This window comes from Cervus elaphus, chromosome 6 (assembly GCF_910594005.1).
Source record: "Cervus elaphus chromosome 6, mCerEla1.1, whole genome shotgun sequence".
Lineage (NCBI taxonomy): Eukaryota > Metazoa > Chordata > Mammalia > Artiodactyla > Cervidae > Cervus > Cervus elaphus.
In genome coordinates this window covers 20,063,386-20,089,295 of record NC_057820.1, presented here as the reverse complement: position 1 = coordinate 20,089,295, position 25,910 = coordinate 20,063,386, and the positions used below count along the sequence as shown (strand labels likewise).

The 25,910-nt window shown below is 43.4% G+C and overlaps 1 protein-coding gene across 2 annotated transcripts in view; it reads right to left on the bottom strand.

The window, feature by feature from the left end:
* RASGEF1B (RasGEF domain family member 1B) overlaps nucleotides 1-25,910 on the bottom strand; it is a 483,692-nt gene that overhangs the window by 261,534 nt on the left and 196,248 nt on the right. Inside the window, exon 2 of one of the 2 annotated variants that reach the window (XM_043906373.1) lies at nucleotides 190-267. The exons of the other annotated variant lie outside the window; for it this stretch is intronic. Coding sequence (XP_043762308.1) covers nucleotides 190-243 — 54 coding nt within the window. The 5' untranslated portion in view covers nucleotides 244-267. The remainder of the gene's footprint in view (nucleotides 1-189; nucleotides 268-25,910) is intronic. 2 annotated transcript variants of the gene reach the window in all.

Here is a 25,910-nt window from a genome sequence, read left to right as displayed (position 1 = left end):
TGCTGTGTCATTCCCTCCTTTCCCATCGCTTGCCTTTACCTAGAGAATTATGTGTGCAATATTATTTTAACCTGAAAAAAGAAAAGCAAGCCCTTAGTTATACTCTGTAATAGTCCTTTGGTCATAGAACTATGATTTATGGTTAGCAAATTTCAGTGAGCTCGTTCTCCCCCAGATTACCCAACTTACCCTAATCAAACATCTTCTTTCCTTTCTTTTCTCCCTGGGGCCTCCAGCTGCCATCTCTCTTACACGGAGTCATTCCTCCTACACAAAGATGACACAGCCCACATTATTTATAACTACCCATTTTTGAAGCACAACTGTGCACCTTGTAAATGGAAATAATGTTCAGGGTGGCCAAGAATTATAGGATTATCAGAACATTTAAAGTAATCCGAAACAGACTTTTAGCCCAGTTAAAACCTTTATAGATAGATGAACTCTTGGTCTGTCGAGAGGTTTCCTGAAGAGGTGAAGACACACTGCAAAAATTCTACAGCTGCTGATCACGTAACAAATTAGGCAGGGATTAAATTTTTAGTTGTCAACACTCATTCTTAGAAAAGATGTGACCAAAATGGCCACTTTCATACATTACAGGGAGAGTATAAATTTGAAAAACTCTTTTAGAAACAATTAGGGATATGTATCAAGAACCTCAAACTGTTCTTATCCTTTGATTCAGTAATTCTAGAACAGGTTTAAGGATATAAAGCTGAAATACTGAAAAATGTTTCATGTGAAAGTCACTCAGTTGTGCGCAACTCTTTGCAACCCCATGGAACAGTTCATGGAATTCTCCAGGCCAGAATACTGGAGGGGGTAGCCTTTCCCTTCTCCAGGGGATCTTCCCAACCCAGGGATCGAACCCAGGTCTCCCACATTACAGGCAGATTCTTTACCAGCTGAGCCACAAGGGAAGCCCAAGAATACTGGGGTGGATAGCCTATCCCTTTTTCAGCAGATCTTCCTGACCCAGGAATCAAACCCGGGTCTCCTGCATTGCAGGCAGATTCTTTATCAACTAAGCTATCAAGGAATATAATTACTATAATATAAAGAAGGAAGACTTAAATGTCCAACATCATGGGATTCAGTATATAAATTAAGATAGCACTTCAAACAATTGGAAATTGCAATCACATCTCTCATTATGAAAGAGGGGGAAATGTCTGTTACAAAATAAATTTACTGTCATAGCTGACCAGAAATCCCAAAGGAAATTCAACTGTTTTATTTATTTGTTCCTGGGTCTAATGATATAGGGATTCGGTGGGATGAGATATGTCTCATTTCCCTTGTCTTTTCTCAAGCCCTATTATAAAGCAGACAACAAACACAAGTTTTCTCATTGCTTTAGTTGGTCACTTAAAATGAAAAAAAGCAGATAAGTAGAATCTCACCAGAGAAAGTCTACTGTTAAGGGGGAAAAAAAAACAACACATGATGAGAGATAAAGCCTACACTGAGTGGTAGGGAGTCAAGATGGGCACCCACGACCTATTCATTTAATCCAATGCTTCATTTCTATAAAACTTAATTCTAGACCCTGTGGCACCACAATGAAAAATATTACATCTTATCAAAACACTGTGAAGGATAACCTCTGCTAGCATTATTCTTTACTTTCATTATATTAAAAGATTGCCCTTCCCTTTGAAGTATTAATTGACATGATGGCAGGCTCTCTCCTCTTCAGGTTAGTCTAAGACTCTCAAGATTCTAGGAATGGAGACCTGGAGGTGAAGGGGAATCTCCCACTAGGCATGATTAAGTAATCCTTAAACTAAAAGGTGGAAAGGCAAGATAAAAAGATAAATAGGAACATGTATGACTCTCTCTCACTTTTGGTTTCTACTTTTCATTATGTTTCCCACATTTTCTACAAGAAGTAAATGATGTTTTACAATTTAAAATTTTGAAGAATTTTAAAGGTGAGATATTTTATGAATAATATCATTCTTAGCAGCAAAAGTTTAAACCAGGGGGCCGTCCTTGTTTCAACAAACTGTTAACTGCTACCTCTGCCAGTAGTGTGCTGGATAAAAAGGATGAGGAGGTCATGGCCCATGTTCTCAAAGATGTCACATGCATCTGAAAGAGAAAGTACCATGAAGTCAAGTGCTGGTCATGGGGATAAGTTTTGCAACCTAAGAATGTGGGGAGCATGAAGGAGTTATGAGTTCTGTCTGGAATCAGAGTGTGAAAAGCAGAGGCCTTCACAGGAAAAGAAACACTTAGCTGAGCTTAGAAAAAAGCCTACCTTCCCAATTTAGGGGTAATTGATGGAAGAAAATTCCAGAGAGAAGAAGATAAGGGAATATGATCAGGCTGGGAACCGATGGAGTTATCCAATAATCAAGAAAAAGATGATTAAATGTAAGCCAATGACAGCTCCAGAGAGAATGGCAGGCAGGGAGGATGAAATGATCAAGCCAGAGGTAAGTCAGAGGAGTTAGGGATGGATTGGCTGTGGGAGGGAAAGGATAAGGACTGCAAAGTGACTCCAAGTTCTGTAGTTCAGGAAAGACTAACTAAACCCAGTGCTAGAGTGAGTTAACGGGATAGTGAGGCCATTAACTAAGTCAAGAAAATAGGAGAGGGACTTCCCTGGTGGTGCAGTGGTTAGGAATCTACCTTCCAATGCAGGGGATATGGGTTTGATCCCTGGTCAGGGAACTAAGATCCCACATGGTGGAGGCCACTAAGCCTGCGCACTTCAACTAGAGAGCCCGAGTGCCCTAATTACTGAGCCCGTGAGCCAAAACTAGAGAATCCCCCATATAAGCAACTAGAGAAAGTCCACCAGCCACGATGAAGAAAGCCATGAACCACAACAAGGACCCAGGGCAGACAACATTTTTTAAAAGAAAAGAAAATAAAAGAAAGGATTGGTTTGGTAGAAGGGGGGCACAGAATATAGGAACTTACTCTGAACATTTGGAGTTTGAGCTGCCTCTGCAACTGACACCCACAGAGTAATGTCTAACACAGGAAAAGAAATGTGATGCTGGAGCCCAGGACAAAGATCAAGGGTTAGAGGATGACATCTGGGAGTAGAGGTTATTATTAAGGTAACAGGTAAAGGTAGGAGAAGAGAAATAGTCTCCTGACCATTCTCCCTGGTTCCAGATCCCCACTTTCATTCTAACCTGTTCCCCATATCATAGCCCCAGTGAGCTTCCAAAGTAGGAATCTTACTATTTAACCCTCCAGCTCAGAAATTTCAATGCACCCAATCTCAACAGCAGTCAGAGAAATGTCTTCTGAAAGGACAATGAGATTCTATTTTTTGCCTGGTGGACTGGAAAAAAAATTAAAGATTGATAATATCCACTGCTGGTAAGCACATGGGGAAATGAGCACTCATATATTTCTGGTAAGAGTGCAAATTGCTATGATATTTTGGGACATCTATTACCATCTTAAAATCTCATGACTTTCGATCCAGAATTCTCACTTTTAAGAATCTTTCAGAAACAAAAGCAAAAATACTAAAGGATAGATGTTCAAAAGTCTTTATTACTGCTTTGTTTGTAAGAGTAAAAACTTAGAAACAATTATATGTAAGAATGTAATGTAATGTGCAAACAAATAAATATTAAATAGGAGTATGCAGCTGTTAAAAATCTATAACAATCTCTACATGTTTGAATCTGGATCTAGAATGATGCTTATGATAGATTAAGTGGTGAAAAAAGACACGACTATGTATAAAGTAGATAGCTAATAAGGACCTACTATATATTACTGGAAATTCTACTCATATTCTGTAATGACTTTTATGGGAAAAGAATCTTAAAAAAAGTGGGCATATATACATGTATAACTCATTCACTCTGTTGTACAGCAGAAATTAAAACAACACTGTAAATCAACTATACTCCAATAAAAATTTTTTTAAATGAGCTACTAAGTTCTATACGATGATTCGATTTAAGAGAAAACAAAGAAAAAGAGTGAAGTAACACCTCCTATTAGCTAATATGAATATAGGTTTTACTTTTTACCAGGTCTTATTTTAAGTGCATTATGTGCTATTCATTTCACACAACAATCTCCTCAGGTATGTAAAAGATTGCTCTCACTCCCATTTTACAAAGAGGGAAGCCAAGGCCAAAACAGATTTACTTGTGTAGGTCACAAAGCTAGCAAGTGGTAGGCAAGCTTTACACCTGGGTGTCTGACTGAGAGTCTACACTCTTGACTCTGCACTATTCTATGATACAAGTTATTAGAGAAGGAGAGGATTGGAGATTATTAATTTTTAAAATACCTCTGTACTATTGGACTTACTAAGAAATACATTATTCCTATAATTTAAGAAGAGTTCAGTAGATACATACGGAGAAAGACACTCCGAAAGCTACCAACTGTGCTTACAGCAAAAGTTCAAAGTTCCTACCTCGGCCTCTTCTTAAAAGCAGTGTCATATAGGTGCATTTTCTAAAACACCGGGTAAGTATGTAAGTTCCCTACATATGAGTTCTGTTCTGAGAGCACATTCCTAAGTCCACTTGGTTTATAAGTCCAACAAAATTTGCCTAGGGACTTAACTCACACAATTAACTATGGCACTGTACTGTGATAGGTTTATACTACTTTCCACACAAATAATAACATAAAAACAAACACAAAAACTTGCAGAAAACATTTTTAATTCTACAGTACGGGACCTTGAAAAGCACAGTAGTCCAGTACACCAGCTGGCATTGAGTCTGGCATCGAGTGAACTGGCAAGAAGAGTTACTGATTGGAGGAGGAAGCAGAGGTAGGAGACGGTACAGCTGAAGGGTCGTCAGCAACAGGAAACGAAGGGCGAGCTGCAATTCCACCCACGCCTGACGCTGATGGAATGCACGTTTGCATCTTTGAAAGCTCCCATCTTCAAGGTTCATATGTAGGGGGCTTACTGTACAGGCCAAGGTCTAGCCAGCTGATGATCAAACTGCTTGCATGCCTTGGACATTCATTTGATACAAGGCAATGGCAATCCACGTTCATAACAGTCTTTAAAAACTTCTGAGGACCCGGTCTTGTGGAGGGAGGAGACATGGGGAGAGAGGAGCTGGGCTTAACCAGTTCACAGTTTACGCTTCAGAGCTGGGTGGCGCCTCAGAGAGCAGATCCATCATTAGCGAGCACAAAGCAGGTGCATTGTCCGGCTAACAGGGAGCAGCCTGCGTGCGACAAAGCTCTGGTGCCTTATTTATGTGGCAGCTCCCAGCTGCTGAGGACGCGTCTCCTGTTCCTCGGGAGCCCGCTGGCCCCTCAGGAGGTCATTCCCAGGCCCTCAGGCCCGCGGGGCTGTGGTCACCTGAAGCCAGGGATGCAGGGTGGGACCCAAATGGGTCAAATGGACCCAAATGGGACAAATACCCAGAATGCTCTTCCTCAGAGACCACCGGACTAGCTGCCTCCTGGCAGTCAGGGCCAGCCTCAGCTCCACCTTCTCAGGAGATTTCCACCATCAGAAAAAGCAACCCTTCCCTCTCCTCTCTCCTCTCCCCTCCCCCTCACTTGGCATCATTCATCAGAGCACTTATCCCCTCCAGACCCAGTAGACTCCTTAGCTTCACTCACCAATGCCACCTTCCCCCACGGCCTCCATGTAGCCTCTGTAAATGGCACCCACTTGGGTCATGTAATCAGGGCAGCTGGGTCCCTTTAGGAAAACAGAGGTCCATTCAGATGGGAACTTACTCTGCTCCAAGGCACAAAGGAGGTGTGCAATGCCTACCCATTAAATAGATGAACGTGCTGACTTCTACAATCGTGTCTCTGTTAAACCCCAGCAGAAATCTCTCCCAGTTTTCTTGCTCCCCAATTCTGGCTTTCTCAGTTTGGGATATCCATATATATGGAGAGAGTTCATTACAACAAATTTTTCTTTTTTACTAACAATTCCTAATAATCAATAACCGAAATTGATCAATACTACTACTCTCACTGATGGGCATTTCAGTACTGTTCACTTGAATGAGCAAGTGGTAGAATTTTATAACGTTCATAACATACAAATACACACAATTTAAGAATATATACATTTACTGAGAATCTTCAGTCAATTTTTTTTTTTCTGTAGAGAGGCGAAGATACTTTAAAAATTTAAAGACTTGTAGCTTAAAGAGAGAAGGGAGAATAATGCTAAATCCCTTTCAAGAAAACATGGGTTTCTCCCAGAGGTGACCCTCTTAGCAACAGCTATCCTAGCTACACAGAGACGAGAAGGAATAGCCCTTCAGGCAATTCCTATTAGAGAGAAAGAGAGGCATGTCCTGGGGCACCTGTCATCCTGCTTCTTCAGAAATCTGCAGCCCGATGTTTTCTTCAGACTGAATTTCCACTGCTTAATGTATTGGCTCCTTAATATACTGGTTTCTTTCTCTTTGGAATTTTCTGTCCATTGTCTGACTAGTAAGGTCCCTGGGGCCCTGAGTTCTGGTGTGGAGCAGCACTGCCTACCACCTTGCCCTACAGAAAGACAGACAGAGGCTTTGTGAGCTTACGGGGAACGACGTCCTCCATGGAGGCAGCATCAACCTAAATGCTAAGACCTCTGGCTTGAAACCACTCATCACCTGAGATCCTCATGAAACTGATTCCCTGATAGGCATTCAACAAAAGTCAGAACATGGGGCCATACTCTGATCTGGGGTTGGAGAGGGTACACGTGCGGCCCTGGAAGTACATCCTTGACTGCAGACTGACATGCAGACATGCAGGCAGGCAGCCCCTTTTATTGAACAGGGAACAAAGACCTGCATAGGCATGCAGCTGATTTATCTGCCTCACCATGTAGAATGTTCCATCCATTCTGGAAGTAGATTGATGGGATAGATAAGCTCCGAAACATTATTTTAACAGGCTCATAAAAATGTCAGTAGCGTCACTTCTCTCTTGGTACTGCTGCCGGGTCAGCCCCTTTGGGGGACATGCAATGACAGGGGGATCAAGGCCCTGCTTCTGATGTCTGTGTAGGTGGATTAGTTCTGTAGACATAAACTCTACCAACGATGCTGGTCACTGCTGTCATAAATGCCGAGGGAAAGACTAGGGATACATGATTGTAAATCCATTACTGCTATCAAAAGACTAGAATGATAGATAGGTCTCAGTTCAGTTCAGTTCAGTCGTTCAGTTGTGTTCGACTTTTTGCCACCCCATGGATTCTAGCACGTCAGGCTTCCCTGTCCATCATCAGATACATGTTTACATCTATATATGTTTATATCTGGATGTAGCTATATGTTTATATCTAGATATGTTTATATCTATAATATGAATATATATATGTATACATATGTGTGATATATATATGTATATATATATATCACTCAGGGCTTCCCTGGTGGTTCAGCTGTAAAGAATCCACCTGCAATGCAAGAAATGCAGGAGATGTGGGTTCAACCCCTGGGCTGGGAAGACCCACTGGAAAAGGAAATGGGAACCCCAGTATTCTTGCCTGAAAAATCCCATGGACAGAGGAGACTGGCAGGCTGTAGTCCATGGGGTTGCAAAGAGTCAGACATGACCGAGCGACTGAGAGCACATGCATTTGTATCACTCAGAGCTTGACCTCCTAATGAGAAAAGTCAGATATATCATCTTTATGCATGAAGGCTGCTGTTGCATAAATTCTGAGGATTGGGCTATCTGGCGACTCTGGATATCAACAGTTTGAAACAAAAAGTCAAATTTTCAAGTATTATTAAAAATGTTTCGTTTCCTGCTATGTGTGTTTTTTCATTTGTTTCTTAGTTTCTGTTTGTTTCTTCAGATCCAGTTCAATTTCTCTAGGCTCGGATTTCTCTCCTAAATTCCAGAACCATAAGCCACAGGCTAACTGAACCTCTCCATCTGCAGATCCCAAAGATGCCCCAGTCTCTAAAATAAATTGTCCCAGCCCACACTCTTTCCTGGCCTCTCCAATCTGCTCGTCCTCTGTGTTCCCCACCACAGTGAGGCCATCATGGGGAGTGGTTTCTAAATCAGAAATCCGGTGTTAACCTTGGGCCCTCCCTTCAATGCACTTCTTACACTCAATCTGTCAAGTATAGTGAAGCAGAGTGGAGGTTGAGAGTTCAAAACCTGCCCCTACCACTTCCTAGCTGTGACTCCATGCCTCAGTTTCTGCATCTGAAAAACACCACCATCATCATCATAATATCAACCACATGGGGTTGTTGTAAAGATTCAAGGAAATAATGAACGTATTGTGCTGAGAACAGGGCCTGACAAATGATGAGGGCTCAGTAAACTTAGCTGTTTATAAACTCTTGATTACATCCTTATACGCAGCACGTCTTTCACATACAGTTTCTTCTCTGTAACCTCACTACCACCCCCCACAGTCCCCACTCCCCCAAAACCAGTCTGCTTTCTTCAACTGTGCTCTGCTGCTGTTCTCACATTGCTGCCACAGTGATCTTTTCAGGCTCATCTTTGGGTGAGGAAATTGACTATTGCTTAGGCCCATGCTTAGGGAATGGAGGGTGAGCTTAAAAGTGAGCCACAGGACTTCCCTGGAGGTACAGTGGACTAGAATCTGTCTGCCAATGCAGGGATCATGGTTTGATCCCTGTCCAGGAAGATTCCACATGCAACCAAGCCCATGCCCCACCACCGCTGAGCCTATTCCCTAGAGCCCGTGAGCCACAACTATTGCATCTGCATGCTGCAACTACTAAAGCCCGAGTGCTCTAAAGCCTGTGCTCTGCAACAAGAGAAGGCACTACAATGAGAAGCCCTCACACTGCAACTAGAGTAACCCCTGCTCATCACAACTAGAGAGAGCCCACATGCAGCAAGCAAGACCCAGAGCAGCCAAAAATAAATAAACGAAGTTTTAAAAAATAACTCTCTCTCTAAAAAGAGAGTTAGCCCTCAAAGCTTCATTTTTCTCCTTTTTTTTTCCTGAATATCATTAAAATTCAATTTTGACAACTCTATCTTAAACTATATCCCAAGGGGTCCACAGAATATACCAACAGCACAGCCTTCCTTCAGGTGCACGTACCTAGTGCAGCCCTTATACTGGTAGACTTCCCCACAACCCCCACTCTTCTAGGGGGGCTGCCAGGGACTAAATAATGAGCTAGCTGAGAGGAGAGTCTAAATCATTTATCTTTGTACTCCCCCAGCATAGCTTAATGTCTGGCCACAGCAAGTCTTCAAAAAGTGCTTGTGAAAGCGTTAGTCAAGTCGTGCCTGACTCTTCACCACCCCATGGACTGTAGCTCACCAGGCTCTTCTGTCCATGGAGTTCTCCAGGCAAGAATACTGGAGTGGGCAGCCATTCCCTTCCCCAGGGAATCTTCCTAACCCAGGGATCGAAACCGGGTCTCCTGCATTGCAGGCAGATTATTCGCCATCTGAGCTACCAGGGAAGCCCCAGTTGAATGGCCACTACTGTGTAGGTCCAGGCCAACTCACCAACATTTGACAACAGAGTAAGTCAGGCCTCTAGGACAAAGGTGAAACCAGAGGCATTCTGGTTCCTAAACCCTCAGTACACTAGCCCATTCACACATGTATCTATGGAAGGACCTGCCTTGTAAAAAATAGGCCATATTACCTGTCCCTTCCATCAGTGTTGCAACATCCTAACCAGGAAGACTAGAGGAGGGTTTGCTACAGTCCAGCAGTGAAAAGCTTCTGAAAGCTGAGGAAAGCAGCCAATGCATTTACCCATCCAGCAAACATTTGTCGAGTACCTAAGATGTGCCTGGCACCACGCTCATGCTCAAGGGGCCCCAGGACTTGCACACTATACAACTCACTCTCTGGGTGCACTTTATGCCCCGAGGGAAGGTATGGATTAAGGCCCACTATTTGGAAACTCTGATTCCTCTTGATAAAGAAATCAGTTTTCTTTGAAGGCAATTTTTCATGGTTATTTCTTCTGACAGTTTGTTGATGATAATATGTCCCTTTCAGCACATGCGGTGTTTCATATCTGAACAGTCTGACTTTTCTCTTTTAGTCCCACAAAGACATTCACATCTTTGTGAGCACCACAACTAGGTAATTAAGAAAAATGGAGTGTCAGACACCACAGAAAACGTTTCCACCTTTGGGGAGAAACCAGTTTGCTCTCTGTCCTGGAAAATCAGGTGTTCAAGTGAATAAAGCTCCAGTTTATGTTCTAGGTCCTCAGCTATCATTGACTCGTGTGAACTTTGACGGGTTAAGTGTTTCCTCCGGGCCTCAAGTCCCTTCTTTTTAACAGGTCATTGATATTCCCACCACAGGGCTATGATAAGACACAGGTTCAATCCCAGGGTGAGGAAGATCCCCTGGAGATGGAAATGGCAACCCATTCTTGTTGTCTGAAAACACTATGTCCCACCTAAAATATTCTTTTATCTGATCTCTTTAAAGACTTGCATCTACTTTCAAATCTTCCCAATAAAGACATTCAGTAGGGTTTGAAATTATTTGTTAGGTGAATGTGAGATGAACCTATTTGTTAAAAGTTCAGGAACTTGACATCATCTGATGAATTTAGAAGAGTACTGATTGACAAGGGTAATGTGGAAACGTATTACCTGAAGGGTATTAAAAACCCATTGGTTCTAGATTCATCCTAGAGCCCATTATACAAAGTGAAGTAAGTCAGAAAGACAAATACCATACATTAATGCATATAAATACATACATATGAAAGATGGTACTGATAAACCTATCTACACGGCAGCAATGGAAATGCAGACTTAGAGAACAGGCTTTTGGGCCTAATGGGAGAGGGAGAAAGTGGGATGATTTGAGAGAGTAGCATGGAAACATACACTGCTGCTGCTGCTAAGTCGCTTTAGTCGTGTCCGACTCTGTGCGACCCCATAGACGGCAGCCCACCAGGCTCCCCCGTCCCTGGGATTCTCCAGGCAGGAACACTGGAGTGGGCTGCCATTGCCTTCTCCAGAAACATACACCACCATATGCAAAATAGATAGCCAGTGGGAATTTGCCGTATGACACAGGGAACGCAGAATCGGTGCTCTGTGACAACCTAGCGGGGCAGGATGGTGAAGGAGATAAAAGGGAGGTTTAAGAGGGAGGGGACACATGTGTACCTACGGCTAATTCACGCTGATGTATGGAAGAAACCATCACACTATTGTAAAGTAAGTAACTTCCAATTAAAAATAAAAAACTGTTAAAAATCATTTGTAACATTAGTAAATGGGATTGGATAATAAAAGCCTGTCCTGATTTAGTAAGCACAGTCAAGGAAGTATTTCTTTCTTTTGGATTTGCATATCCTTGTGAGGTATTTTTTTCAGCTATGACAGTCATTAGAATAATGGTTATATCGAAATAAACTCAACTCTGAACCAGATCTTTAACAGTGTGTTAACAAAAATCTTTAATAAAGTGTTAAAGCCAAAATTTTAAACTAAGGAAGCATATTCAAACACATTGCCTTCACTAAAATATAATTCTTAGTAGGGAAAAAAGATTTCTATATCATTAGTAATACAAAATTACTTATTTATTTCCTTTCTTAACAGTTCATTTTTACTTTTTATTTTGTGTATCATATAATGTATATCATATATTGGCAGAGTATTATGTGCAAATATTTATGAGTACACATATTTTATATAAGTTTGCTGATAGGTATAAAAACAAAAAATTTAGAGACTGTTGCTTGTATTAGTTTTCTGTGGCTTTCCAACAAATTACCCCAGCTTGGTGACATAAACAACAGAAATTTATTCTCATTCTTCTGGAAGCCAGAAATCCAAAAGCAGCATCACCAACTGAAATCAGGGTATCAACTTGGATTTGATGGAACATCTGGTGAAACTAAAGAAATGCCACTCTTATGGATGAATCAAAGAAAGTTCAATTCTAGAAAAGGGTCTCTAGGTATTGTACTTAAACATGAACTAAAAGCAAGGACAAATTAAACATAAGAACTCTTTCATTGAGAACAGTAAACAATGAAGTACCCACTATCTGCATGTGTGTATACATGTACACATACACACACACGCACACACACATGTACACACACCACACACACATGTACACACACCACACACATGTACACACACCACACACATGTACACACCACACACATGTACACACAGAGACACATACACACACGTGCGCACGCATGTACACACACCACACACATGTACACACACCACACACACATGTACACACCACACACATGTACACACACCACACACATACATGTACACACACCACACACACGTACACACACATGTACACACACCACACACATACACACACACATACACACACCGACACATACACACACACACACAGACACACACAGACACATACACACACACGCACAAATATAGTGGGATGTTGTTGTTTACTCACCAAGTCGTTTCTGATTCTTTTGCAGCCCCATGGACTGTAGCCCGAATGTATGTATATATGTACATATATATATGTATGTACACATGTACACATATATCTGTATGTATATACAATTATAGTGGTTGTTGTTGTTGTTTAGTCACTATGTTATGTTCGACTCTTTTGTGACCCCATGGACTATAGCCCACCAGGCTCCTCTGTCCATGGGATTTTCCAGGTAACACATGTGATTGCTTGAGAAAACAAATACACAAATACTCACCATAGATATATAGTCAATAAAATTAAGTGATGTAAAACGGGTGTGATGTGAACGCCTCAGGTCTGACCCATAAACAGCTCCAGTGCATAATACTAACCCTCCTGTCATCACCAGCAGAATGGACAAGTCACTGAAGTTCTACAAGGAGGTGGAGCCACAGATGGAAGGACCCTGAGCTTCTGAATGGAGCCTGTGCCCACCCCGCCCATCTGAATAAGAAACACACATATTTGCTTTGTTAAGATAATGAAATGTGGGAGTCGTTTTGTACAGCAACAAGCCTTTCCTGACTAGTGAGTGTTACTATTCACAAGGTGAAAGTTTTAGAGAAAAATAAGGGATGTGAGCCAAATTACATGTATTAATATGTGTTAAGTTTCATACTGATAAAAATGAGACACCTGGAGCTAGCCATAGAATAATGTCTGTTGGCCTTGAAAATCAATCATGGTCTTCTCTGCATTGATGCTTCAACAGAAACAAGCACTGGTTGCTAGGACAAGTGAGAAGAGACAAACTCGAATCTGAGGCCTCAGGGTACCATGAGATTAACATATGGCATGATAAATACAATTTTTAGTATATAATACATAATATATTGGAAAAGCATCTTAAACACTGACTCACTTAACCACCGGGGCTTTCCCGATGGCTCAGTGGTAAAGAACCTGCCTGCGATCCAGGAGATGCAGGAGACGTGGGTTTGTTCCCTGGGTCAGGAAGATCCCTCGAGCAGGAAATGGCAACCCACACCGTTATTCTTGCCTGAAAAATCCCATGGAAAGAGAAGCCTGGTAGGATACAGTCCATGGGGGTCGCAAAAAGTCAGACACTACTGAGTGATTGAGCACACTTAACCAAATCTGAAAGAAATTTAGCTGTTTGGACCGTAAAAATCATAATTCAGAAGCAATTATTCCCTTGATCATTGACCGTGATTACAGAGCCACCAGACATCGGAGGAAAGACAGCAGTTTCTACACTTCTGGCCGAGAAAATCACAGAGTCTCTCTTTCACTCATGCTGTCCCACCTTTTCTTGCCTGAGAAAACAGAGAACTCAGTACCGCATGGGGCCAGGTCCCTGTGGCAAACAGACCAAAGCTGAGTGTGCTGACACGGGCGGAGGAGAAATATATAGCTGACATCTTAGCAGTATCACAAAGCATGAGGGCAGTCATGCCCCTGATGCTACGTGATGATTCTCATGCTGCATTTCAGGGGATGGGGATGGCGCAGTGGCGGGGGGAGTGGGGACAATCAATGGTCAAGCCCTCATCCATGATCAGCCCTCCTAGTTCCTTCCTCCTGTAAAAATCACTTGCTGATGAATCATCCAAATACCCAGGACTATATTTCCAGAAATGAAAATCAATACCCCTGTCAATGAGTTTATTCTCTTTGCAGGGCTGGAGAACATAGGTATTCCCGATTCTTCTCACAGCTTCAACGCCCCTTGCCTTCCCAACCCCCACACAACTGTTTCTCTTTGTCTCTGTCCCATACAAAGAGAAAGAAGCTACTTCTTAAATTTCAGCCGCTATTATGTGAACATCTGTGAGCAAATAAACTGTGAATGCGGTTTCCATCTCTTTCCCTGCCCGGGACCCCACATTTCACTGCCAACCCATTGAGGCCCAGTGCACCTGGCCGAGATGAGTCGGTGCTCAGCGGGGTGGCTTTAAACCCATAAATGATTCAAAGGCAATAAACAAAACAAGGATTTCAACTCTTTGACTGAGACAGGAGACTGTATGGAGGAGATGATCACCTTAGGCCACAATTTAGGAAATTATTTTTCAATCTCAAAAGAGCTGATAATGCAGGGATGAAATAAATTTTTCCTTAGAACAATCCCTGTCATTTTCTCTTTTGAGTCCATGTTAGTTATCATTAATAGTGCTATAGGAACTAAACCAACATGCCACATTGGAAATTCTGCTAAGCACTGTAAGTATAAGCAAATATAAAGTTTAAAATACAATAGCATCTTTGTCCACGGAAATGCATTTCAAATAATCTGAATAACTTGGAGGTTTAGGGGAAGTTATTTTCCATGGTAGCTCCCAGGGCTTTGCTGCACAAACTGAGGAGCAACAGAGGGACGGGGGATACCATGGGCTGCTGGGATCATGCCATCTTTCCTTCGTTTTAAATGTGGGGATCATCAGGCTGAACCAAAAAATATAAGTCATCCTAAAGGCTTATAGAGTTAGTGAAACTCACTCCCTTGCATTTCAGGATGCTAAAACAGACCTAAAAAAGAGACATATGGTGGGACTTCCCTGGTGGTCCAGTGATTAAGAATCTGCCTTCCAGTGCAGGGAACTCAGATTTGATCCCTGGTTTGGGAACTAGGACCCCACCTGCCACGGAGCAACTAAGCCAGAGCACTGCAACTAAGACCCAACACAGACAAAATGAATAAATTAAAAAAAAATTTTTTTTTTTAATGAGAGACATAGGGCTTTGGATCAGGCAATACAAATAACCCGTTTGGTCAGCATCAGGTAGCAGCCTTTGGGGTCAGATCCCAACTAATCAATTTCTTTCCCAGGTGGCACAGTGGTAAAAGATCTACCTGCCAATGCAGGAGATGTAAGAGACACGGGTTTGATCCCTGGGTCAGGACGATCCCCTGGAGAAGGAAATGGCAACCCACTCCAGTATTCTTGCCTGGGAAATCTCATGGACAGAGGAGTTTGGTGGGCTACAATCCATGGGGTCACAAAGAGTCAGACATAACTGAATGACTAAGCATGCATTTATTTTAAAGCTTCCTATAAAAGTACTTTATCTCCCCAAATCAAGAGTGAACCTCCCAATTCATTCTGCTTTGTATGTAGAACATCCAAAAGTTCTCTGGCCATCTTGGACTTAGAAGGATACAGGATTCAGCAGGAGAAGGCAAGCAGCTGAGAAGCACTGGGACTTCTGAACACCAACTCTGCTTCCAGGCAGCACTCTCCTAGTAAGAGTTACCGTTCTTCTGGCTCCCTGTGGATGGCCTGTTCACAAATGTGAGCAGTCACAGTCTCCACCTGAGTACACACAGAAGTTACAAACCCTTGGTAGACTCTTTACATGTAATTCCTGCTGGTTAATGACTGTATTGTTCATCAGTTCAATTGTTCATTTGTTCTTTCAAGCATTCATCTATTGAACACATAAATTCCACTCCACGCCAAGACTACTCTGTGCCGAAGATATATCTGTGAACACACGCCAACCTTGTTCTCATGATGCCTGCATTCTAGTAAGAGAAATAGAGAGTGCAAAATGAGCCAACAGGATGATACCACAGGGGGAAGGGGGTGGGGAGGCTTGGGAGATTGGGATGGCCAGACATACACTCCTATGCATAAAATAGATAACCAATGAGGGCTAACTATACAGCACAGGGAACTCTACCCACGCTCTGCGGTGACCTAGAAGGAGATCCAAGGCAGAGTGGACATGTGTGTGTGTGGTTGACTGACTTTGCCGTACGGCGGAAACTAACATTACACCGTAAAGCAACTATACTCCAATAAAAAAAGCACACATGTACCCCCAAAACCCCCCAAATGAGGCAATAAAGTCACTGCTGATTGTGCATATACTATAAAGACACTAAACAGAATGCAGAGATAAAAACAGGGAAGACTTATATCAGATGGAGCGTTCAGAGAAAGGTCTCTCTGACATTTAAGGTGGCATTTAAGCGTTTAAGACTGGAGGCAAGAAGAGGAGCCAACTCCGCAAAAGCCAGGAGAAGAGCATTCCAGACAGACAGAAAACCACGCTCCAAGGCCCTGAGGCAGCAGAGCACTGAGCAAAGGTCAGCAGGCCCGGAGCAAGACTGGAGACGTGACGAGAGCCTGGACCTGCAGGAGGCAGGGAGCCCCAGTCAGGCACATCATATTTTAAGACCGTGGGGAGACTGAAAAGTTTTAAGCGAGAAAATGACACAATCTGATTTATGTTTTCAAAAGCTCTCTCGAGCTGCTGTGTGGAAAATGGATTGGACAGGGTAAGAGTGGAAGGATGTTACGCTAAGATGCAAGGTAAGCTAAAACGGGGTCTGTGCGGCCAAAGAGTTCACATTTGATGTGAGTCGAAGGCAGGAGAGTGAATGATCGCCATGTGGTATAGGCGGGCAAGGCACCAAGGAGGAAAGGTTGGGTTTGATCCTGTCACCTATCAAGTTGGGCCACATTAAAATAAAGTCAGATGAATGTAGATGACATCGTGTGTGTGTGTGTGTGTGTGTGTGTGTGTGTGTGTGTGTGTGTGTGTGTGTTCCATCGCTTCAGACATGTCTGACTCTTTGCGACCCCATGGACCATAGCCCTTCTGCCCATGGGATTTTCCTGGCAAGAATACTGGAGTGGGTTGCCGTGTCCTCCTCCAAGGAATCTTCCCAACCCACGGATCAAACCCAAGTCTCCTGTGTCTCTTGCATTACAGGTGGATTCTTTACCTGCTAAGCCAATGGTGAAGCCCCTAGATGACATTACTTTGTAGAATTAAGACACTGAATTCATGTAAAAACCACTGAGCATGTTATTAGAAACTACTCTATTTGTCCAATGCATTTGTCCAGTAATTCCCAACTTGGAAAAAGAGGTTGCTTCCAGTTTCTTTGGAAATCTTTGGTTTGGAACAGGAGCTCTTCTGAAAACCTGAAGCATCAAGTTTTTTTCTGGATGTACCAAACTTTCAGCCAAATCCTATGGGTGATGACTATCGAAAAACTGCTTCCAGAAGACACAAGAGGATTCACCTCTCAGGTGTGTGTCGGACCTAGAAGTTCAGTAAAGATGACTGAAGTCATTTTCTCTTTTTTTTTTCACCCTGGAGTGTGCTCTTTTATCTTTGCTAAAGTAGGGCAGGGAGGGGAGGGCTGGTTTCGGGTTGTTGTGTAAGTCAAGACACCAGGCAGGTGCACGGTACTAGCCACTGAGCAGGCAGGTAGGTGCCTGGAGTGGCAGATGGAGCAATGGTGACCTAGAGGTCATCCCACGATGGAGGCAAAAATCTAAAGTCACTTCTATCTTAAGGAGTCAACAGCAGTGTAGCTTCTGGTTAGTCCAAGTACGCAGTGAGGCTCTGCGTGGGATGAGACCAGAGTTTCGAGATGAGGAGGGGGCTGTGGGAACTGGGAGAAAGGGACAGAATGAGGAATTAGGAAGCAGGGATGCCTACTTTCTTCCCTCCCCCTCCCCCTCTCCCCTATTATAGCACGGAGACAGACTCTGGATGCGGCAAAAGGACCTAGCAGCAAGCAGGCGTGGGCAAGGTGGCAGGATGAGGCTTCCCCCTCCTTCCTTCCCCATCCTTACTACCTGGCCCTGGACACACGGTGACAAGCAGGAGTGGACCCAGCCTGGAAGCCCCATTCTGGGCGTCACCGCCTATGCACAAAGCCAGTTTGGCTACTTACTCACTGGAGAGGCTCCAGTTAGCAACCTCTCTGATCTCTAGTTGCCTCACCATCTGGTGAAGACAGCATACCTTCTTTGGATGGTTTTGAGGATCAAACAGGAGATGAGCAGACTCTACATTTACTCTCTCTTATCTTCCTTACCCCACTTGAGAATCTGTACTGGTCTCTCTAGTACCTGGAAATCAATCCTCATGACATGGGGGGAAAAAAAAAACTCGGTTGGAAATGAAGAGGCTGTGTGTGCTGCCTGCTGGGTGGACAGCAGCTACATAGAAGGGAGAACCAGGTTTAATTTGATGCTCTTAAGTCGAACGTTGCTGGTTGTGCTCAAAAACCACATATATGCCCCCAGCTCGCCAATCATTGTTCTGACATTCGGATCTGTTGATTCAATTTCTCCCAAAGTAATTTCTGTGACCTAGTTATCTTACCTCTGGTAAAGGATGAACAGATATTCATACCTTTGCAGATTTCCTTTCACTTTGCAGTGACATTTTTAAAACTTCTCACTATTAATAGTTTTTATAATGGGCATCAATATAAATCCTACTTGAAGAACTCTCTTCCTGCAAGTTCATTTGATTAACCACCACTCTTTTCATATTCATTATGCCAGTGACTGCAGTAAGTTACAAAGAAACATAGCACACGATTGGAATCCCGTAGCAGGAAAAGAATTTTTCTACCTATAGTGCAATTAGGCACATATCTTTCAGCGGTTTCCAGGGACCTCAAAGTATTTCCATGGCTCTTTATCTTCAGCTCTCCTGGGATGCATAATCCTCAATTAACTGTTCAATCTCACTGAAGTCATGTTCTAAACTTGGAAATACTTATTCCTTTTCCTCTGTTAGCAAGGCAGCCTAGTGCAATGGTTAAGAGGGTGAAGAGGGTGGGGTCGCAAGTCGGACTGTAGAAGTTTGAGTTTTCATGCCACCAGTTAAAATGACCCTGGGCAGGTTACTAGCTCTATAAAATAAAGACTAAATTTAAGAATAAAAAAATTAATTAACACATGGAAAATGTTTAGAATGATGCCTTGACACCTAATAAGCTCCCAATCAATGCTAGCTATTATTACTGGAAGGACTGATGCTGAAGCTGAAGCTCCAATACTTTGGCCACCTGATGCAAAGAGCTGACTCACTGGAAAAGAGCCTGATGTTGGGAAAGATGCAAGGAAAAAGAAGAAGATTACAGAGGATGAGAGGGATAGAGAGCATCACCAACTCAATGAACATGAATTTGAGCAAACTCTGGGAGATTGTGAAGGACAGGGAAGCCTGGTGAGCTGCAGTCCACGGGGCTGCAAAGAGTCAGATATGATTTAGGGACTGAACAACAATTATTAGGCAATAAGGTGAAAAGCTGCGCGTCTCCCTCCCAGTAAGGGACAGCGGCACAAGCACAAGAAAACACTGTCCATGGTCCTCTGCCAAAAATCTCAACTGATAAATGGTGCTTATTTTGCATGCTTGATTCAAAATGAAATGTAAACGTCTTTTTGTAAGTATCCCAGACAAGAATCTGAGCAAGGTGGGCTTTGGGCAGCAGGACGGCCCAGCTCTGGGCTCTCACCTTCTGCCCTGGCTACAAGTTGGAGAATGGCAGGCCAAGGTGTGCTGGGAGCCCGGCCTCCCTGAGTGACAGCTGGCGCTGTCGAAAGTCGTCACCGCTGGTGTGCACAGACCTTCTGGCAAAGCCGGCAGAACAGAAGAGCTGCAGTCTCCCTGCCCACCTGTCAGCCTGGGCCGAGAACAGCGGCGAAATTTGCTCTTTTCTTCCTTCAAAGGCTTCCAGCGAGTCCCAGCGCCTTCATTAATGCCCGTCTCTTCAATCCCAGCCGGCCCCCTCGCCCTCCCCGAACACACACCCCGCAACCTATTCTTCCAAGAAGGGGATTAGCCCAATTAATCTCTGGACAAATGTCAAAGAGTCTGGGGGAGGGGCCACCTTTCAAGTGCCGCCTCCCCGAGCGCAAATGAGACCAGACGCGAAGGCGCACGGGGGAGGCGGAGCAGCTGCCAACACAATGGCACCGGGTCGCTTCATCTCGGGCCGAGCCGCCCTGGGGCTCGCTTTCTCGCCAGCCCGTGTCCTCACAGACCACAGCCCTCCTCCCACCATCTGGGATGCGAGCTGTGACGGGGAAGGAGCTGCGGGATGAGAAGCCGTTTGGGAGGCAGGCGCTGCCCCCCTCTCCTCTCTGGAGCTCCCCCATCCCCGCATCCCAGGCTGCTCTCCCATACCCCACCCCCAGCACCGCACTCACCTCCGAAGCCTGGTTGGAAAACCAAAGTCCTAGGTTCAAAGGAAGGGCATGGAGAAGGTAAAAAAGCCACTGTGGGGGCGTGGGGGCAGCTGGCAGGATGGGAGCAAATTCTCATCATACATATGTACATATGCCTATAGATACAGACGGGCTTCCCTGGTGGCTCAGACCATAAACTATCTGCCTGTAATGCAGGAGACCTGGGTTCAGTCCCTGGGTGGGGAAGATCCCCTGCCGGAGGAAATGGCAACCCACTCCAGTATTCTTGCCTGAAAAATCCCATGGAAGAAAGAGTCCATCGGGTCTCAAAGAGTCAGACACGAATGAGCAACTAACACACTAACACTTCATGGATCTTCCTGACCCAGGGATCGAACCTAGGTCTCCTGCATTGGGAGGAGGATTCTTTACTACTGAGCCACCTGGGAAGCCCCTTTTATATATATATATATAATATATATACACACACCTATATGTCATCATTAATCTCCCTCCAAACCACAGGCTTCATTGGCCTAATCCACAGAATTTGGGGGGCAAGTCTTGAGAAAGAAAAGAATTGTCTTTGCTCTAATTCCCAGAAAGACCTCGTGAATCCATCCAAGGAAGTTACTGTTCTTATAAGAATTCTCTGGAATAGAGGTTTGCCAATCACTCCATAAAGGCATCCCAACATTTTAATTTATAAAGTATTCTCTAGTCAGGAATCATCTCCCGTTCTCTCTCTCCTCTTTCCCTCCCTCTCTGTTGAAAACAGCAAAAGCTGGCTTACCCAGCAGGCTATTAAACAGCACTTCCACATGCTCCAGTCCAATGATTCGGTAATTAATTTTCATAATGATGATCTGGAAGGATTTCTCGAGTCCCCTGGAAGATCCCAGAATGATCTCTACCCTACTGGTTTTGCATATGCTTTGGGTGGAAGAGACAGTCTGGGTGTCCAGTCGTGATGGTGCCACTTACTAGCTGCGTGACCTTGGCCAGTTACTTAACCTCTCTGCCTGTCACTAACTCTTGGGGATGCAAAGTTTATAAAGAAAGGTAATAGCTGACACTCTAGTTACAGAATGTGTCCTGGAAGCCAGATACTGTGCCAGATGACTTACCTGAATTATCTTATTTAATCCTCACAACAACTGCTAGGTTGGTATCAAGTTTATTTCACTATAGTCTAATTTATTCAACATAGTAATGCACATATGGCACCTATATTGACTATTAACTATATCTAGTGAATAGAAATACTTCATTTCTGGACTGTTAGACGGCAGAGCCAGTCTACTTCAGGGTGACAATTATTATCCAAAACTCTTCTGTTCAAATGTGCTTCTAAAAATTAGAATTTTGTGTGTGTGTCTGTGTACTTTTAGAAAGACAAGATGACTCATATAACAAAGATACTGGTTTGGGACACCTGGTAATTAAACACATTAAAATTTCTGTAATAAAACATGAACATTCTCCCTAAGAGGACAATGAAGAGCTTCACAGCATCTCAAAACAGATTTTTGTTACCAAAGTAGGTCAAGACAGGGGAAGTTCTGCCACCAAATAAGTTAGGGATAAAAATAGACTCCTGTTGTTTTTGTTTGGATTTCAGCATTTTAGACAAAGGATGGTGAACTTTACTACACAAAAACATGAGGTAAAGAAGCAAAAATCTAGTCCTATTTCTGACAGCAAACATTGTGTGATCTTGGGCAAATCACCAAACCTTTCTGGTTTCAGATTCTTCATCTACAGAATGAGGGCCTGCTACTGCTTCCTATGCTTCTCTTATGGCTCTGCTGGTAAAGAATCCGCCTGTAATGAGGGAGACCTGGGTTCGATCCCTGGGTTGGGAAGATCCCCTGGAGAAAGGAAAGGCTACCCACTCCAGTATTCTGGCCTGGAGAATCCCATGGACTGTGTAGTCCATGGGGTCACAGACAGTTGGACACAACCCTGAGCTACTTTTACTTTTTTCACTTCCACCGCCTCCTGAGTTATGCAGAAGTAGCTGTGAAGTTCAAATGAAACAGGATTCATCAAAGCATGTTGAGTAAGTGAAGCGTTTAGCAAACTCAAGCTGTTTACTATCTTTCAAAAATTATTCTCAAGAACATTATAGTCTTAATTATGCACTAGTGAAGGACAGGGTTCTCTGGCGGCTGTAGTGGTAAAGAACCTGGCTGCCAGTGCATGAGAGATTAGAGATGCGGATTCAATCCCCGGGTCGGGGAGATCCCCTGGAGGAGGACTTGGCAACTCACTCCAGTATTCTTGCCTGGAGCATCTCATGGACAGAGGAGCCTGGTGGAGGAGCCTACAGTCCATAGGGCTGCAAAGAGTCAGCCAGGACTGAAACAATTTAGCACACATATGCACGAAGGACAGGGAAGCCTGGCCTGCTACAGGCCACGAGGTCTCAAAGAATTGCGCACGACTTAGTAACTAAACGATAACAACAATTAATGCACTGCTGCTTCCTGATCAAAGGGCACGGTGTTGCTTCTACAGGAAGAGAACCCACGTACATCGCTTTCTTGCATGCATCATGGTTGTTGCTTCTTATACATCAATAAAGATCAGTTATGCATGATGACTGCTCTACTGCAATATTTTTCTTATTTAATCTGTAAGAAACCACCTCCAGGAAACAAGGGCAAGCTGCCGTGTCAAATCACTACAGTCACTGAACACCCCAGTGACCTTCTGTGCTTTGAAGAAGCAAGAGTCAGGTCGTTCCTAACCTGATTTCACAACTTCTTAAATATCTGTCTTTCTCTGGGATCTATGAAGAGTCAGACCATCCAGTTAATAGTCCCAGCCTGGCCTCTAACCTTCTGTGTGATCTAAGACACCGCACAGCACCTCTCGGATGTGCTGTTAAGTCAGGTGAGACTAGATAGGCTTTAGACAGAAAGAGAGGGCTCACTGATGGTTTCACTGTTCTCATGGGTTCAAACCATGGTGGACCCAGACACACACCCTCTTTGCAATGATGTCAATCACGTATTGCAGACGTCAGTCCAGCTGCAACAGCTGAGGCCAACACCACCCACAGTGAGTCACAGTTGCCTGCTTTCTCCTGGCTATGAGTCTCCTCTGAATCCCAGAGCAGAGCCCATGATCTGCTCCCCCCCTTTACATCTCTTTATGGCTTTTCAGCTTGAAGAGTCTCCATAGCTGAGCGATTTGTCCCATTAGTCATGGTTGTATGAAATTAACCGTGAATGTTCTCCAGTGTCCGTGGCAACCTTTCTGCCAGGGGGGCAATGATAACTATAAGCCATCCTCTTGTGATGTTAACTTTTGGAAACAGAGCCTCCCCCATCCACTAAAATGCAGTGGGGTGGATGTCTAAAAAGAAAGAAAATGTCCTAAGTATTACCTTACATATAGAAAGAGGACACATTGAGTAACCCTGACTGTATAATAAAGCTAGTAATTTATTCTCAATGACTGAAAGGCATTCTGTGGTTTAAAACTCCCAGGTCTCTGGCATGTATGAAAATCACAGTGTAGCACAGAGAAGAAGAAGAAAAAAAGCACTGGACTTAGAAATGGAACTTTCTCTATCCTCAAGGAAGCTGCATCCTAACAGAGGAGATGGATAGATAAAACAGATTATTATCTTGTATTACTACATAAAACTATGGAGGGCTTCCCCAGTGGCTCAGACAGTAAAACATCTGCCTGCAATGCAGGAGACTTGGATTTGATCCCTGGGTCAGGAAGATCCCCTGGAGAGGGGAATGGCTACCCACTCCACTATTCTTGCCTAGAGAATCCCATGGACTGAGGAGCCTGGTGTGCTACAGTCCATGGGGTCACAAAGAGTCAGACATGACTGAGCAACTAACATTTTCACTACATAAAATAATATGTAGGAGCTATATAAACATAGTCATAGTTTTCTTGGGAGATATAACAGTGCATACCCCATCCTGAAGGTTCAAGGAAGGCTTTTTGGAGGAGGCAATACATTAATGTCACCGAAACCCTGTAGATCAAAGTTTTCTCATTTTAGTGGAATTTAGAATACTATACCTACATTGATGTTAAAAACTTCAACATATAGATATAAGTTGCCACACATTCCTGGCTCAAGAAATAATAGCTACTGGGCTCTCATACTGATATTGAAGCTAATGAATGTTCTTTTTTTATTATTTAATTTTGTATTGGAGTATAGTTGATTTACAATGTGATGTTAGCTTCAGATGTACAGCAAAGTTATTCAGTTCAGTTATACATATACACATATCCATCCTTTTTCAGATACTTTTCCCATATAGGTTATTATAGACTACTGAGTAGAATTCCCTGTGCTATACAGTAGGTCCGTGGCTAATGAATGTTCTTAAAGCAAGAAATACTTTTAACCCAAAAGTCCCACCAAGAATTAGCTCATGTCATTTCCTATTATTTTAAGACATCCCAGAGTCTGAAGATAGACTGATAATTGTTCTGAGCAGCTTTTGGTTTTCAATAACTTCTGGCAAACAAGTTCTCCCAGGTCAAAGAACAAGCTGTGTTTCTACATGCATTTTCCTTTCTTTCTCCCTCCATCCTTACTACCATATCTGGCGCTCTTTATGTCCTGGAAGAAATATTTTCACGTTCAGAACTTGTACTGGGTGATGGCTGCCCAATAACTCAAGAAGCAATAGGTAGCTAAGCCAATCGGGTGGCTAGGAGCTAGGGCAGACTGGGGCAAAATTTTCACACTGAACCAACTGCTCAAAAGTATTCACTCTAGACAGGTGTTGTGAAGGATGATAAAGGGCAAGAAATAGTTCTTCCCTCAAGAAGTTTGTGAGATACTTGAAAGAGAAGACTAATGCAACTGGAAAATGAAAGGATAACAAAATGCAATATATAATGAAGTAAAAAAAACATTAAATATATGATACTTGTTTTTCTCTTTCTGATTTACTTCTTTCTGTATGACAGTCTCTAGGTCCACTCACGTCTCCACAAATGACCCAATTTTGTTCCTTTTAATGGCTGAGTAATATTCCATTGTGTATATGTACCACACCTTCTTTATCCACTCATCTGTTGATGAATATGAACATTTAGGTTGCTGCCATGCCATGCCTAGGGTAAACACTGCTGCCATGAATATTAATTCATATCTGTGGAACCTAGAAAAATGGCACAGGTGAATTTATCTGCATGGCAGGAACAGAGATGCAGACATAGAAAACAGATGTAGAAAACACGTTGACATGGAAGGGTGGGAGGAATTGAGAGGTTGGGATAGACATATATACAGGACCATGTGTAAAACATACAGCTAGTGGGAACCTGCTCAGCTCACAGGAAGCTCAGCTCGGTGCTCTGTGATGATCCAGAGGGTGGGGTGGGAGGGTGGGGGGTGGGATGGGAGGGTGGGAGGGAAGTCCAAGAGGGTGGGGATAGCTGACTCATTTCACTGTGCAGCAAAAAGTGACACAAAACTGTAAAACAACTATACCCCAATTAAAACAAAAAATGAAATACACACACCGTGATAGGCTAAAGGAAAGCAAATTATTGTGGCGGACCCCAGGCAGCAGGAGGCATTAGGTTCTGAGGATGGAGGATCTGAACAGTGGT